This window comes from Mus pahari, chromosome 3 (genome assembly GCF_900095145.1).
Source record: "Mus pahari chromosome 3, PAHARI_EIJ_v1.1, whole genome shotgun sequence".
NCBI lineage: Eukaryota > Metazoa > Chordata > Mammalia > Rodentia > Muridae > Mus > Mus pahari.
The window spans coordinates 163,239,500-163,254,357 of NC_034592.1; the positions used below are offsets into that span (position 1 = coordinate 163,239,500).

Consider the following 14,858-nt stretch of genomic DNA (forward strand, 5'->3'; position numbering starts at 1 on the left):
TTTTTCGAGACAGGGTTTCTCTGTATAGTCCTGGCTGTTCTGGTACTCACTCTGTAGACCAGGCTGGCCTTGAACTCAGAAATCCACCTGCCTCTGCCTCCCAAGTGCTGGGATTAAAGGCGTGCGCCACCACACCCGGCTCATAACATGATACTTAAATGTCAACAAGAAACCAGTGTTTGAGACAAAGGATCTGAGCTAGAGTAGTTTATAAAGAATGGAAACTTATGCTTCACAGCTCAGAAAACTGAAAGTTCAAGATCTAGCTTCACCAGATTTGGTGTCTGGTGTGCCCACTAGGCTTCCAAGCTGGCTCTTTGTTGAAACCTTGCCTGAGGGCAGGTAGCAAGACGAGAGACCAGGAACCCTTCTATAGGAATGCATTTCTCAAGTCAAAGCCTTCTAATTCATCCATCTCCCCATGACCACCCCTGGAAAGCTTTTGCCCTGAAGTTTCAGGCCTGGCATGAATTCTGGAGGGCACCCCATCATTAAATCACAGCAGGGAGAACCCAGGAAGATGTATAAATGATCCCTTCCGCAAACTCAGCTTCACAGGCACAGCATGGGCATTTCTCACTGTGGGCCATACTTTAATTTTGCTGGACAATGTACAGGGCACTCTTCCCAGGTCCTCTGTTTTATCTCTGTACAGGGCACCCCACTCTGGAAGTCCCCACCCCAGCACCAACAATAGTAGTGGTTCCCACAGCTTCTGCCATCCTGCCAGCTCCTTTAATTTCATAAAAGCCCTTATAGGTTACCGTATGTTCTTCCACTTATAGGTAAGAAATGTGAAGCTTCTCCCTGAGTGGCTTGCCTGGAACTTGCAAATGATAGAGGCGGGATTTGATAACAGGTCTCTGCAACTCCAGAGTTGGGCATAGATTGTACTTTAGTGACAAAGAGAACATTCCAAGGCCCTGGAAGGCAGGACTGGGACAGAGAGTAGCCCGGAGGTGTCATGACTAGCTTAGAACATGTCCAAAAGAGAGGTACGCAGCCCACACTTTGCCTTGGGGACAGTTACCACTTGTCTGGGTCTCTTAGCTTGCAGACCTTCAACTGGTCAGCACCACTGTGGGGATCAGCCTTGGTCAGATGGCCTTGTGTGGTCCTCTTATAACCTAATCTCCACCTACTTGTCTTGTTGCCCTTAGGGTAGGTTTAAGTCCTTTGCTGACTATACCAGCCCCCCCCCCCCCCCCGGTCCCACTGACTCCTTTCTCAGCTCTCCCATGGGCACCAACTCCTCTACCCACTGACTCTCCAGAGCCCCAGGGTCTCATCCTGTGGAGCCTCCATCCCTTCACAGATTTCACAACACTCATCCTTCCTGTGCAAACCAGCCCTAGGCTCCTGGGTTTGTATTGGGTATCTAGGGCTGGATATAACAAGTCTGAAGTCATGGCTCCTACAGTCATGTTAACTAGCCTTCCTGATCCTCCTGACCTCCAGCAATCTTTCCTCTCCCTTCAGCAAGGATCAGGCATCATGTTTCTCTCTCAGCTCCTGGACAGGGAAAGGTCCAGCCATTCTTCCTCCCAGGCTCTCTGGGACAGGAGGATTCATTCTAATGTCCTTCCCTGGGCTCACTCCCATACTGAGACTACTGTACACATGCAAGTCAGCCCATATATATATACAGCCCATATATATATGTGTGTGTGTGTGTGTGTGTGTGTGTGTGTGTGTGTGTGTGTGTGTGTGTAGTGTTACTGTTATCTGGATCTACAAACCTCCAGCTGCTTGCTAGTGTCTATCACATATCCTCCCATGGCTGGCTCTGAAAGGGGACAGCCTAGTCTAAGAAGCCTATAGGGAATAAAAAAGACCAACAAAGTCCCACTAGTCTGTCATTAGTGTTTTCCTCAGGAACCCTGTCAGCTTCACTGGAGCTGAGGACACAATGCAGGGAAAGTGTGCCTGGTATCCAAGGAACACAGAGGCAGCTAGCTCTATACTGCAGGTTGTGGACTGTCTGCTCTCCAATGTGCGGCTTTCACCAGATTTAATACATTCTCTCTGCCGTGTCCACCATTTAATATTGGGTTTCTGTCTCTAGCAACTAGAATCAGGAAGACTCCCATCTAAGACAGGAATGGGAGGAGCTAAGGTGCAGGGAGTATTTGGGCCCTGGCCATCACAATCTGGAGATGTGAGTCACGAAGCCTGCAGTCTGAGGAGCTGGCCAGTCCTGGCACATTCTTAGCGACCCAATGGGACTCAACATGGCTGCGAGATCCTTGGAGGGTTAGGACGGAAGGACGATCCAGGACTCCCCTCCGAGGACAGTTGCCCTTCTGAAGCCTGTGTGGCTTCTGGACCTTATGGTGTCGCCTGCTCGGACAATTCCTCGAGTTCCCTCTGTCCCAGCTCCGGGCCTCCCTGAACACTGTAAGACTGCAGCTGACAGACTGGACTCTACCAGGCCCTTCTCAACATCAAGGCCCCTCCCACCATCCAAGGGCCAGAGGTCACACTGCTGCAGCCTTCCTTATCTGGGTGGACCCGAGCCAGCTCACATTCTTCTCTTCTGATTCAGGAAGGATCAGAAAGTAGTAGGCAGAAGAAACAGAACAGGAAAGCAAAGTCTTCAGTGGGGTGTACAATGGCTAGTCCCTGCTACCCAGCCTCAGCTTCACTTAAAAAAAAAAAAAAAAGAGAGAGTAAAATCTTCACTGGAAGGTGGCATGGCTCTGCTTAGCACACAGTAAAGAGAAAGGGAGACATGACAAGAAGTGAAACTGCACTAGGCACTGGGAACAACCTGGATTTCCAGGCTACGGAGGGAGTTCCTAGAAGAAAGGAGGGGCTGATGCAGTAGGTACATTGTCAGCTGGAGATCAACCTCAACCGACTCAACCCCTGCTCACCAGAGGAGTGGGTGCTTGTGCCGTTGGCTAAGGTCTGGTGTGTGCTCCTCGGACCAGAGGCCTGTTGAGCACCCAGAAGGCCCATAGAGGATGGAGTATGGGCACTGGGTTTCCAACTTGTCACAGAGCTGACCATGACCCACAAAGGCCTTGTGTTTTCTGTATTGTCTATTTCAGGGTGTTAGCCGTACGGTATGCTTGCAATCTGGGGTAGTAAATAACAGGTCCAGTAGTGAGGGCTCAGGATCACCTACCATTTGTTTTTGTGAACTCTGAATTCTTCAGGAGGCCTCACACCAGAGGGCTTAGCTTTGCCTTCGGATTGGAAGGCCAGCTCAGGCCAAGCAGGCTGCTTACTATGGCCTCTTGTTACCAGGAACTTCTTTATCACCAATTTACGTCAACTGTCACACAAGACAAGAGCTTTCCTTCCAGGTCTGGAATCCAGGTTACTTGCACCCAGCCAGTCCTCCTTGCATCTGCTCTTTGCATCCCAACCCTGGGTGGCCTGCCTGAACTATCTAGCTCTTCCATGGCAATATTTTCCTCCACAGACTTTCAGGAGACTGAAAGAAGATGGGGCTGTTTCCTATGAACCCCCAAGTGGGCTGACCTGCCCCCTGGAGGACAGTCAGGGAAGCACCCTTACTGAACGCTGATGAGAAACATCCAAGGTCAAGGAGTTGAGTGCTCAGTGGAAAATGTTCTCAGGATGAGCCTAAACTCAAGGGCTTTCACATCTGAGCTGGTTAATCTGAGCACTGGTGTTTCCTGGAGCAGTGTGTTAGTCAGGGTTACTACTGCTGTGATTACCAGAGTGACCAAAAATAACTTGGGGAGGAAAGAGTTTATTTGGCTTATGCTTCCACATCAGAACAAGAACTCAAACAGGGCAGGAAAGTGGAGGCAGGAGCTGATGCAGAGGCCATGGAGGATGCTGCTTACTGGCCTACACCCAATAGCTTGCTCAGCCTGCTTCTTATAGAACCTAGGACCACCACTCACAATGAGCTCCGCCCTTCCGCATCAGTCACTAATTAACATGCTTGCTTGATTTACAGTCTGATCTTTCTAGAGCGGCGATTCTCAGTCTGTGGATTGAGACTCTTTTGGGGGTTGCATACCAGATATTTACATTATGATTCTTTTTTTGTTTGTTTAAAGATTTATTTATTTATTATTAAATAAATACACTGTACACTGTCACTATCTTCAAACACACCAGAAGAGGACATCCAATCTCATTACAGATGGTTGTGAGCCACAATGTAGTTGCTGGGAATTGAACTCAGGACCTCTGGAGGAGCAGTCTGTGCTCTTAACCGCTGAGCCATCTTGCCAGCCCTACATTACAATTTGTAACAGTAGCAAAATTAGTTGTGAAGTAGCAAAAAAGTAATTTCATGGTTGGGGGGGTAACCACAACACGAGGAACTGTACTAGAGGGTAGCAGCATTAGGAAGGCCTCAACCACTGCTCTAGAGGCATTTTTACAATTGAGGTTCCCTTCTTTTAGATGACTATAGCTTAAGTTGACATCAAATGAGCAAACACAAGCAGGAAGAGATGTCTTGATCAAGGTGAGTATAGGCCGAGGACCACAAACTACACTGGCCAAGATGCTTCCAGACCACCTATAGGTCCGGTCTGCTTGCTCTTACCTGCCAAGCAGCGTTCCAGCCAGCCTGACCTGAAGGCTATGGGTGGGAGAGAAGCCCAGATCTGCACTTCTATCTGCCACAGAACCCTGAAATGCTAGTCCCATGCCCTAGGTTGTGTCTTTGGTAGCTGTGCAATGTATACATAGATAGCATGGCCTGTTTTACACAGTGGTCCTGAAGAGGCACCTGCCCTCAGCACAAGCCATAACTATTATCTCTATGTAGATTCAGTGTGGTGAACCAGAGTCCTATGAGCCTGGTAATGAAATATTAGACTTACAGCACCCACACACCACACACATGTAATACTGACCTACACACCAAGTGCATATACATGCAGGCATATATGTACATATGTATGAATAAGTACATACATACCTTCACAAACTCACATGTACTAAATGTACTTCAACACACTTAGCTTGTGTAGCTCTAGCTGACTCCTCCCTGCTACCTGCTACCTTCCCTGGGAGCCACGGAACCGTCTGGACCATGCTGAGTCACATCTTGGGCCTGAGCTCAAGGCCTTGACTACTTTTCTGTTATTTCTGTTGTAGTGTCATCTGGGCATGACATGATCATCACCACTGAGAGGCACAGCCACCATGGAAACACAAAATAAGCAAAGCAGCCCAGTGATGGCTAGATCTGTGGTAATGGTGGTGAGGCCATTAACATGTCCTCATAATAAAAGTGGAATCACAGGACCCTTACGCAAGGTTCTAGCCACCATTTCCTTATGCCCTGGGCTGCACATGGTTGTATGTGTATGTTTAAGTATATAGGAGGTGGAAGGTTGAGCCATTGTATCTGGCTTAGATTTTGTTCTTTTGTTTGTTAAGGTAGGATTTCTCTGTATAGCCCAGGCTTTCCTGGAACTCACTCTGTAGACCAGGCTGGACTGGAAGTCAGAGATCTGTCTGCCTCCCCAGTGCTGCGATTTGCCAAGACGTATTTACTAAGACTTACGTTCTTAGTAAGCTTCCTGTCCTCTGCATTTGGCCACTATGTTAGCCTGCAGAGGGCAGATATGAGTTCTGGAAATCCTGATATACATAATAAGAGCCTCTCTCACAAAAACAGAAATGCCATGCTATGAAGCTAGGTGGGGTGTCTATAATTCCAGAACTCAGGAGGCTGAATCGAGTTCCAGGCTAAATTAGGCTATGATGTGAAAGTCTATCTCAAATAACAAAATCAGGCTGTTTGTTTTTCTATTCACACAAAGCTCTAAACCTGTGAAAGAAACTCCAACAGTGGATGGAGAAAGGGATCCATTGCCCCTTGTGGTGACGCAGGTCCCAACTGTATGGATCTGAATTTGACAAAATGCCTCACGGTACGTTTCGATGCAGGTACGTTTGAGTTGACCTCAATAAAACATTGACTTTTGGCCAATTTGAAAGTCAAATGAGCCGGGCTGCGATGGCTCAAGACTTTAGATCCACGAGGGAGGCAGAAGCAGGCGGATCTTAGAGTTCGAAGCCAGCTCCAGGACAGCCAAGGTTACACAGAGAAACCCAGTCTCTAAAACAAAACAAAACAAAACAAAACAAAAAAACCCCAAACAAACAAAACCGTCAAAAGGCTGATGAGGAAGGAATTAGTGGCACAGAGAGGCCCAAAGTGAACACAAAACTAAAACCCGCAGGCTACTAAATCCATTGATTTGCCCAGAACTGCTGGCCCAAGTCTATTTTAAACCACGGGTCGGAGTTCGAGTTGACAGAAGCCACGGGAAGTCCCTTGTTCCCGCCCGGGCTTGGTTGAGACCGTGGACTCCCTAGAATCCCGCTGGAGCGAGCGCAGCCCGGATCCATCTGCGTTGCCCTGCCGCACTGCCCACGCTGAGGCAACCCTGCAAACCTGGCGCTCAGCCGAAGGCTTAGACAGAACGGAAAAGAAGCCTCGCCTCGGGCTCGCGCACAGAGGCGGAAGTACCGCCTCGGAGGCCTCCCAGGAGCCCTTGCAAAACGCGACGTAGCCGGAAGCTGCTGGCGGCTGGTGGGGGGGATCTGAGCGCCTAGTCCAGCTTGGCACCTCGGCCGGACCCGACCTCCTCCTGGGGGCAGCAGGTGAGTTCGCGGCCAGGACACCGGGCATCCGCGGACCCTCAGTTCCTTGCCCTTCCGGTTCTCAGATTACCCGGTTCCTGGCCCTGTAATCCTCGATTCTGCAGCCCTAGGCCCCTGGTCTCCCACTACCGTGACTGCCCGACGCCCCCGGTCTTCAGCCCGGACTTACCACCCGGTGCCTCCCGCGTCCTTCCCATTCCCCAGCTTCCTGGCCCCGGGTTCTCCAGTCCTTCGACCCGTGACGTTCTTGTTCCTCGGTCCCCAAACTCCAGGATTCCAGTGTGCGACCGTCCAGACCCCCCCGCCCCCGCCTCCCGGCCTGTGAGCCTTGCCGCCCTTCAACCTAGCGGTTGCACGGACCTACGTGGCCCCTCAGCGCTCTGGTCCCGAGCAGTCTTGGAGGCAGACTGGTTCTGCACTGCCCACTTGGCCGGGAAAGGGCCTCTGCCCTTCACTTCGAAAGAAGATTCTGTCCAGAGGTAAGCCAGGTTTTCTAGCCTCAGCTTGTTTGATTTTTTCCCTTCTTGGCCTCTGAAGTGAGTCCTCTGAGGAAGGGGGGAAAACAAAACATCTCAACAACAAACCCCACAGGACCAAGCTTCTAAACTTTTTCCCGATTGTACCTGGGTATAGAAGAATATACTGTATTTGCACTCTTAAGGCACCCACAAGTCAGTAATAATATACGCTGTTCCATAGCTGTTCTATGTTTACAGCATTGGAGGCTTAACTATGGTCCTGGACGAGGTGATGATCTGATACCGTCTGTTCTTCAGAGTGAGGAAGCATAACTTAGACACGGGCTCTTTGTGTTCTCTGAACGGTTTTTGGTCACCCATACTGGGTAGCGTTAGGGCCAAGCAATGTCCCCAGATGTCCCCTTCGACCTCAGATGTTCATCATGTCCCGTTTAAGAAGCAAATGTTCTCTAGTGTGACATGTAGCTTAGTAAAGTTTGAAAATATCCTTATTTGCTTCATTATTTACTAGGTATGTCTGCCTGAAGGAAGAGTATTTTGACTTTTTATTTCAGCTATTAAGAATCCTTAAGGGTGGGTGATATGGATTACCAGGTAGGGGTGCTTGCTACAAAGCCTGACTATCTGAGTTTGATCCTGGAACTCACTTGGTGGAAGGGGAGATAGCCAGCTCCCACCTTCTAGGCTTCTAGGCATGTACTTGTGGGCCCACCCAAGAAAGAAATCTTAAAAAAAAAAAAAAAAAAAAGATTCTTGAGGTCTTTTTAGGCTGGTTAAATTGAAGAGATACTTATTTTCATGTTATTAAGCAACATTTAAGATAACTAATTTCAGCAGGGAAGTGGTGGCACATGCCTTTCATCCCAGCACTTGGGAGGTAGAGGCAGGCAGATTTCTGAGTTTGAGACCAGCCTGGTCTAGAGAGTGAGTTCCAGGACAGCCAGGGCTATACAGAAAAACCCTGTCTTGAAAAACCAAAAAAACCAAAACCAAACAAAATAACAAAACAAACAAACAAACAAAAAACCAAAGCCAAAACAAAACCCTATTTTCTCAAAGTTTTCCACACAGGAAGAGTTTCTTAAATCCAAACCAAGTCAGGCATGGTGGCACCACCTTTCATCCCAGCACTTGAGAGATAAGAGGCAGGCCAGCCTGATCTGCACAGTGAGTTCCAGGACAGCCAGGGCTATGTGTAGAGACCCTGCCTCAGGCTTTGCACATTTATTCCCATGGCCGAGAATGTCCTTCTGCTTGATTTTACTCCGAGATCCAGAGTTGCCTTAGGAGATGCTGACTCCTTGCCTGTGTTTGCCTCCATTTATAGTTGTAAGCCTCTGAGGGCAGCCATGGTGCTTTGGACACTGGGATCAAGTACAGAAACGTGCCCTGGTCTTGGTGACGGCTGTTCACGTAGCAGCTAGAGAAGAATGCAGAAAGCTTTGGAACTCAGCTCTAGCTGTGTCTCCCCAAATGCTCTTGAGCTGTCTGGGGGTGTTGTGTGCATGAGTAGATGCCTGGGGTTTTAACTTATGCCTGTATGAGTCATGCCAGTACCAGAGTCCTACATGCAGAAATCTGCATTTGTGTGCTCACAGTTGTAGGATGCCATTCTAACATGTGATTAATGCAGTAAAAGGAAGGTAGAATGAACTAGGATTTAGTTTCAGACAGCTACAGTAAACAAATATTTCCTAACATCAGACAGATGGGGACGTCACACTAAAACACAGCGAGTTTAAGATGTAGGAGGATTGGTGGGTTGAGAGTCAAGATCCTTTACTGAACACCATATTTCTGCAGACTTAAATTTAAAGTTAAATACAGGGTATAAGGCGGAGGTGTTTTGTTTTGATTTTTATGTGAACCTCATATTAATACTCTGTCTACCTCATGAATAGAGAATGGTCACTTTCAGTCTGACAGCAAGTGGCAAGGTGACAACACTAAAAACCTGCAGCTTCTGTCACACAGAGTGTTAGTCTGTTGTTTGTCTGTGTGTTGCCCTGTGAATGAGAGAAAACAGCATGAATCCATTGGGATGGATGACTGCTGGAAAGATCACACCTGACTGGTGGGCAAGAGGCCCAGGTCCTGCATCCAGTCCCCTCAGTGCTGGTGTGTGCCATACCACTGGGATTAGTTTATGTCCAACCTTGTGGTTGGCACAGTCCATTCCTTTGGGTTTATTTTCCTAGTCCTGAATTAAGTGGACCTCCTGTTAAAAGTCAAACATTGCTGAAACTGGCAGATATAGAGAAATGAATAGGGTTTAGGGTGACAGTTCTGTAGGTGAGAGCACTTTCTGTGTTCAAATCTTTAGTACCTACATAAAAGCCAGGCATGACTGCACGTGTGTCTATAACCTCAACTTTGGAAGCTAGAGATAAGAAAATCCTGTGAGCTTGCTCCCATCCTCAGTATCCCAAGGGAATAGGTTAGAAATCTATAGAAGACAATCTGTGTCCTCCTCTGGACTCCACACGTGTGTATACAGGCACACATGAAAAGGAAGGAGGAGACATGTACAGGAAATCAGATTTTCATTTTAGCTGAGCCTCATTGCTGTACTCACTAATGGCCCTACGCAGGTGGTCTGCGTTTATTATTATGTCCTATGTCTGCATTACTCACATTTATCTGTCCTGATGTCCTCATAGAGGACCCATTTATAGACTATCTTAACACCATTGCCAGGAATACTTCCTTGCCCCTTGCTGCAGTATGAGGGCTTCCTACTTCCTACCCTGACTTGGAGAGCTGGGACTCCCATCAGAGCACTGCTCTTTCATATGGGGAAAAAGATTGAGCAGCCAATCTTCATGGGTTTAAAAAGGCTACTCCTTGTGAGTTTTACTCCAAATGATGCCTTTTTATCAGTTATTCTGCCTGGTGGCACATAATAGCTGAACTTGTACTCTGTGGCATTCCTCACTACTTGACTGCTAGTTGTGCCCTAAGGTGTCCCTTCTCACTGAGAAGAGCCTCCTTGGTAAATGGCTCCTGTACTGTGCAAGGCTACCACTGTTAGCTCTTAGGAAGAAAACATGACATAATGTTATTACACTGCTAGTTCATTTTCTTCCTTGTATAGTAACTCTTTGTAAGGGCTTGCTTTTCTCCTTGTAGCACCATGGCCAGCCCAAGAACCAGGAAAGTTCTTAAGGAAGTCCGGGCACAGGATGAGAATAATGTGAGTATGACTTTGGGCTGGTGAGTGTCTTGGTGTCACATGCAGCTGTGGCTGTGTCCCTCCTTGGAGAGGCTGATCATGGCACAGGGGAGCAGCTAGTAGTTCCTGGTGCTCACTAGTGTGGCTTGGGGAGTGGGATCTCTGTCGCACTGTTCAGGTTGTGCTGGGGATGCTTGGTCTCCTTTCTAAATACATCTCTCATCAGAGGTTCTGTATCTTCATGCCAGTTCTTGGGCAGCTGTTGCCACCTCCAGAACAGTCTGAACTCACATCCTTTGACCAACCTGAGCAGCCTTATTAAGCTTATGGGTACTAGCCCTTTAGTTAGTCTGTGCACATGTGGTCCACTGCTCTTCTGCATCCTTTTGGGGCATCTGTTGTATCTTTGGGGTCCTAATCCTGCCCTGAGCTGCCTGGTGAGTTGCGTGTGCCACCCTACCCCCTTTGCAGGTTTGCTTTGAGTGTGGTGCGTTCAATCCTCAGTGGGTCAGCGTGACTTATGGCATCTGGATTTGCCTGGAATGCTCTGGGAGACACCGTGGGCTTGGGGTGCACCTCAGGTCAGTGTTCAGCCACTCAGCCCTGCATATCCTGCATCTATCCTACTTGCCACGTTGTGGGGCCTGCTGCCCAAATGCTGTCTGACAGGATGTTAGGGGGTGTTCTCCACCATTAGGTGGTCCTCACTCCGCTAACACTGGCCACAAGTACCAACTGCTGTCCAGCTTGCCTCCATGAAGCTGCTTCTGGCTTTTACCTCAGTACAGGAGGCACCTGTATCTAGCTCAGGATGTGATCTTGGGTTGGGAGGCTAGTCGGGTCTCCTCATGTTTGGTAATCAGATCAGACATCTGGTTTCTAGCTTTGTGCGCTCTGTTACAATGGACAAATGGAAGGACATTGAGCTGGAGAAGATGAAGGCTGGTGGGAATGCTAAGTTCCGAGAGTTCCTGGAGACACAGGACGACTATGAGCCTAGCTGGTCACTGCAGGACAAGTACAGCAGCAGAGCTGCGGCGCTCTTCAGGGATAAGGTAAGGGCCTGCCTGGCTGGCGCCACACCACACAGAGATGAACACTGAGCACACACACTGATGGTGGGCAGATGGGGCCTCAGTGCCTGACTGGCTCCACATAGAGAGATGAACACATAGCATACCTTGCTGATGGCCAGATGGGGCTTCAGTGGCTTTGGGAGGCAGGTTTCTCTTCTCACTTTGAACATCTATGGAGGCCATGCGCTGTCCAAAAACAGGCCAGGACAAGTGGCCCCTACTAACCCTGTGGCAGGCTCTTCCTGCCCAGAGGGAATGCAAACAGCCTATAATCCAAGGAGGAGAGGAGCAGCGACCGTAGTGCCTTAGGATGGCTTGGCTGCAGACCCTCTAAGGGTTTGACTGTCCTTAGCTTAGAGCCCTTCTGGGGTTCAAATAAATGAGTCCTTGTGCATTTGAAGTTGGAGCCATAGCTCACTGACACTTACTCTCAGTATCATGGGAGCCCTGGTTCATAGCTTGGTGGTACTGGCTTATAGGGTTGAGTAGATGGTCTCTCTCCTCATGTCCTGTCTCATCTTGTTAGGTGGCTACTTTGGCAGAAGGTAAAGAGTGGTCTCTGGAGTCATCGCCTGCACAGAACTGGACCCCACCTCAGCCCAAGACACTGCAGTTCACTGCCCACCGGTAGCTCCTCTGGCCTGCTGGTCAGACCTCAGCTTCACCCTCACGTTAGTGGTAGCTTAGGAACTCCATAGAAACCTCATTTACTCCACTTGTGGGAACAGCTTCAGTTGTAAGCTATTCCCAGAAGTCAGAGAGAAAAGTAGCTTTTTAACATTTCTGAAAGGATGTATACTTGTAGTAGACATTTACCCCAAATAAGAAGTAGCATCTTGCCCTATTCTGCAGAAGAGTTCCTCCCTCTTCTTGCAGGTGTGTCACACAACCCTTTGGACAGTGCCTGTGGGGATGTGGGTTGTGCTTTTTACCTCATGTGGTCACTCTTCTGTGAGCTGTTGGTCATACTATAGTATAGGCCCCAAGATGGCACAGGAGATGACAGCACATCTTTGAGGTCCTGTAGACCATAACCAGGTCATAGCACCACTGATGACATAATACGAGTGTGTTTCCCAAGTCTGAACCTGACTGTCATTCCTGGCACGACCAGAGTTTACTGTCAGGGTTAGATTGCTACAGAGAACCACTGGACTTTAGCTGTGCCTGAGTTTCTTATGGGTCAGAGCTGGTACCTCTTTGACCCCAAATATGATGTGAAAGGTCCTTGTCACAGACTGTGTGGTTTTGTTTGGTGTGTTAAAGCTTTACTGACCTTTAACCTTCTACTTCAGACCCTCTGGACAGCCGCAGAATGCAACTGCCTCTGGGGACAAGGCTTTTGAAGATTGGCTGAATGATGACCTGGGTTCCTATCAGGGGTAAGGCTCTCAAGCCAGGGATAGCAGAAGGCAGTTGGGAGCATCTTTGACAGGCCACCCTGTCAAACGGTTTACTCCATTAGGTTGGACTCTTTCCTTAGGTTAAGCTGGGCCCACTCCTTCTGTATGTGTTCACAGCATGTGTAATCTGGGGTCCACTTATGGCAGGCCCCAAGATGGCCTAGTTTGAGTGGAGATTTTGAATGTGGAGAAAAATCCAGTATTAAAGATGATGCATTTTCTTCCTGGACTCCACCTGGCCTGCAAGTGATGCTTGATGTTTTCTGTAACCCCACTTACCAGGGGTCTAGGTCTTGCTGTGGAACCTCAGATCATGTGGTAGAAAGTATCTATATAGCTCCTATGCCCGTTGTCCAGAATACAGGGTGTCCTGTGAGAGGGAGGGGCATCTCTCCTAGTGACCAAGCTCTCACTGTTGAGGAGTGGCAAGGTTTATGGCTGTAGCTATGATGTCTGTGTTTATCTTCAGTGCTCAGGAGAATCGCTATGTAGGGTTTGGGAACACAGTGCCACCTCAGAAGAGAGAAGATGACTTCCTCAACAATGCCATGTCATCTCTGTACTCGGTAAGAAGCCCTAGGACCTGCAGAGTGCCTGCTGCCCCAGACATAGCTAAGGGGGTTGTCCAATGGCTAGATATTGGCAGTGTGTGTGGTCCTGGGGCACATACCTTTTGATCTGATTAAAGGTCTCTTCTCGTTTACCTCCTTTTTTAATAAAAAAAAAAAAAAATGACCTTTTATTCATATCCCAAAGGTATTCAGCCACTTCTGGTCATAACACACACATCAAATTTACCAAGGTAGATTTCCTCAGAGAACTAAAGGGTTTCTCTGGAGCCTGTCTTCCTCTCATCTCCAGGGTATATCCTGAGTCCAGCAGAAGGCTGGCCTGTGTTGGGTGGACTAACACAGAAAGTGAGGCCCTGAGCAGAGGCTGCTCAAGTTTTTTGGCATTCTACTGGGGTGTGGTGTGGTATTTGGGTTTGGGGGCATCTGTCTGCTTTCAAGGCAACTTGGAACTCCGGGTCTGAAGTTCAGGGTATGACATCCTAGGCTTGTTTTTCCAAGGAAAGTAATGTTTAAGCTACTTTTGTTCATTGCAGCATTATGTTCTATAGTAATCATAAATGCACACACCCTGGAGGCTGGCAGGGGCTGCTCTAAGTGGGCTGAATGCTGAAAGTGAAAAGAGAAAGCGATTGTAGGATGCACCATTAGTCCCAACACTCAGGAGGCGGAGGCAGGGGGATCTCTTAAGTTCAAGACTAACCTGCTCTACACAGCGAGTTCCAGGACAGCCAGGGCTACACAGAGAAACTCTGTCTCTAAAAACTAAACAACAACAAACCTAATAAAAAAAAGAGGGAAGGCTTTTTGTGCTGATGATACCAGATTTTCAAAGTAAGTATAACTAAGTAGGGTGCATAAGGAATAAATGAGATGCTGTGAGAGGGGAAGAAGGCAAGCATCTGCCTTGCTGCTGCACATGCGCACTGCAGTCTAGACGGCACAGATGGAAAACTGACTTGTCTTTTGTATCATGAGTGTTTATTCCTAATGAGTGAATTTTTTTTTTTAACCTTTTTCTTTTCTTTCTTTCTTTTTTTAAAGACAGTCTAGTTGTAGCTCTGTGAACTTATGTGTAGACCAGGCTGGTCTTGAATTTGCAGTGATTCTCCTGCTTCATCCTCCTGCTTATTGAGATTACAAGCATGAACCACTGTTCAAATTGTTTTAAACTGAAATTGAATATTGTAGTGTATACCTGTACCCCTAGCTCTGGAGAAGCTGAAGCAAGTAGGAAGACGGAGTGAGCCTGAAGCCTGCCTGGGTTACCCAGTGCGAACCTGTCTGAAAAGCCAAAGATTTGCTTACAGGAACATGGCAGCTACAGTCACTTTCCTGCTTTCACACAGGTTGTTTTTAGGGCAGAAAAGCAGGATTTGATTGTAAAGCCTATGGTTGTTGTATAGTTCTTTCTTGTTTTTTTGACAACTCATTTTGTAGACCAGACTATCTCCAAACTCAGAGAGCAATCTGCCTCTGCCTCCCAAGTGCGGGGATTAAAGGCGTGCGCCACCATGTTAGGCCCTGTAGAGTTTTTTTTTTTTTTT

General features: G+C 48.1%; 1 protein-coding gene and 1 long non-coding RNA gene across 4 annotated transcripts in view; both read left to right on the plus strand.

Annotated features, from left to right (window-relative positions):
- Positions 1 to 6,070, plus strand: part of LOC110318611 — an 11,343-nt gene extending 5,273 nt beyond the window's left edge. The window contains exon 3 of the long non-coding RNA XR_002380373.1: positions 5,766 to 6,070. This is a non-coding gene — a long non-coding RNA (uncharacterized LOC110318611). The remainder of the gene's footprint in view (positions 1 to 5,765) is intronic.
- Positions 6,071 to 6,506: 436 nt separating this feature from the next.
- The window catches only part of Arfgap1 (ADP ribosylation factor GTPase activating protein 1), a 20,166-nt gene continuing 11,814 nt past the window's right edge, over positions 6,507 to 14,858 (plus strand). Inside the window, exons 1-8 of one of the 3 annotated variants that reach the window (XM_029536220.1) lie at positions 6,507 to 6,612; positions 6,885 to 7,091; positions 10,221 to 10,284; positions 10,735 to 10,844; positions 11,147 to 11,318; positions 11,866 to 11,966; positions 12,635 to 12,721; positions 13,212 to 13,365. In XM_029536220.1, coding sequence (XP_029392080.1) covers positions 10,225 to 10,284; positions 10,735 to 10,844; positions 11,147 to 11,318; positions 11,866 to 11,966; positions 12,635 to 12,721; positions 13,212 to 13,365 — 684 coding nt within the window. In that variant the 5' untranslated portion in view covers positions 6,507 to 6,612; positions 6,885 to 7,091; positions 10,221 to 10,224. Of the gene's footprint in view, positions 6,613 to 6,884; positions 7,092 to 10,220; positions 10,285 to 10,734; positions 10,845 to 11,146; positions 11,319 to 11,865; positions 11,967 to 12,634; positions 12,722 to 13,211; positions 13,366 to 14,858 lie in introns of those variants that run through there. The other 2 variants (XM_029536221.1, XM_021194162.2) reach the window with 2 other exon arrangements.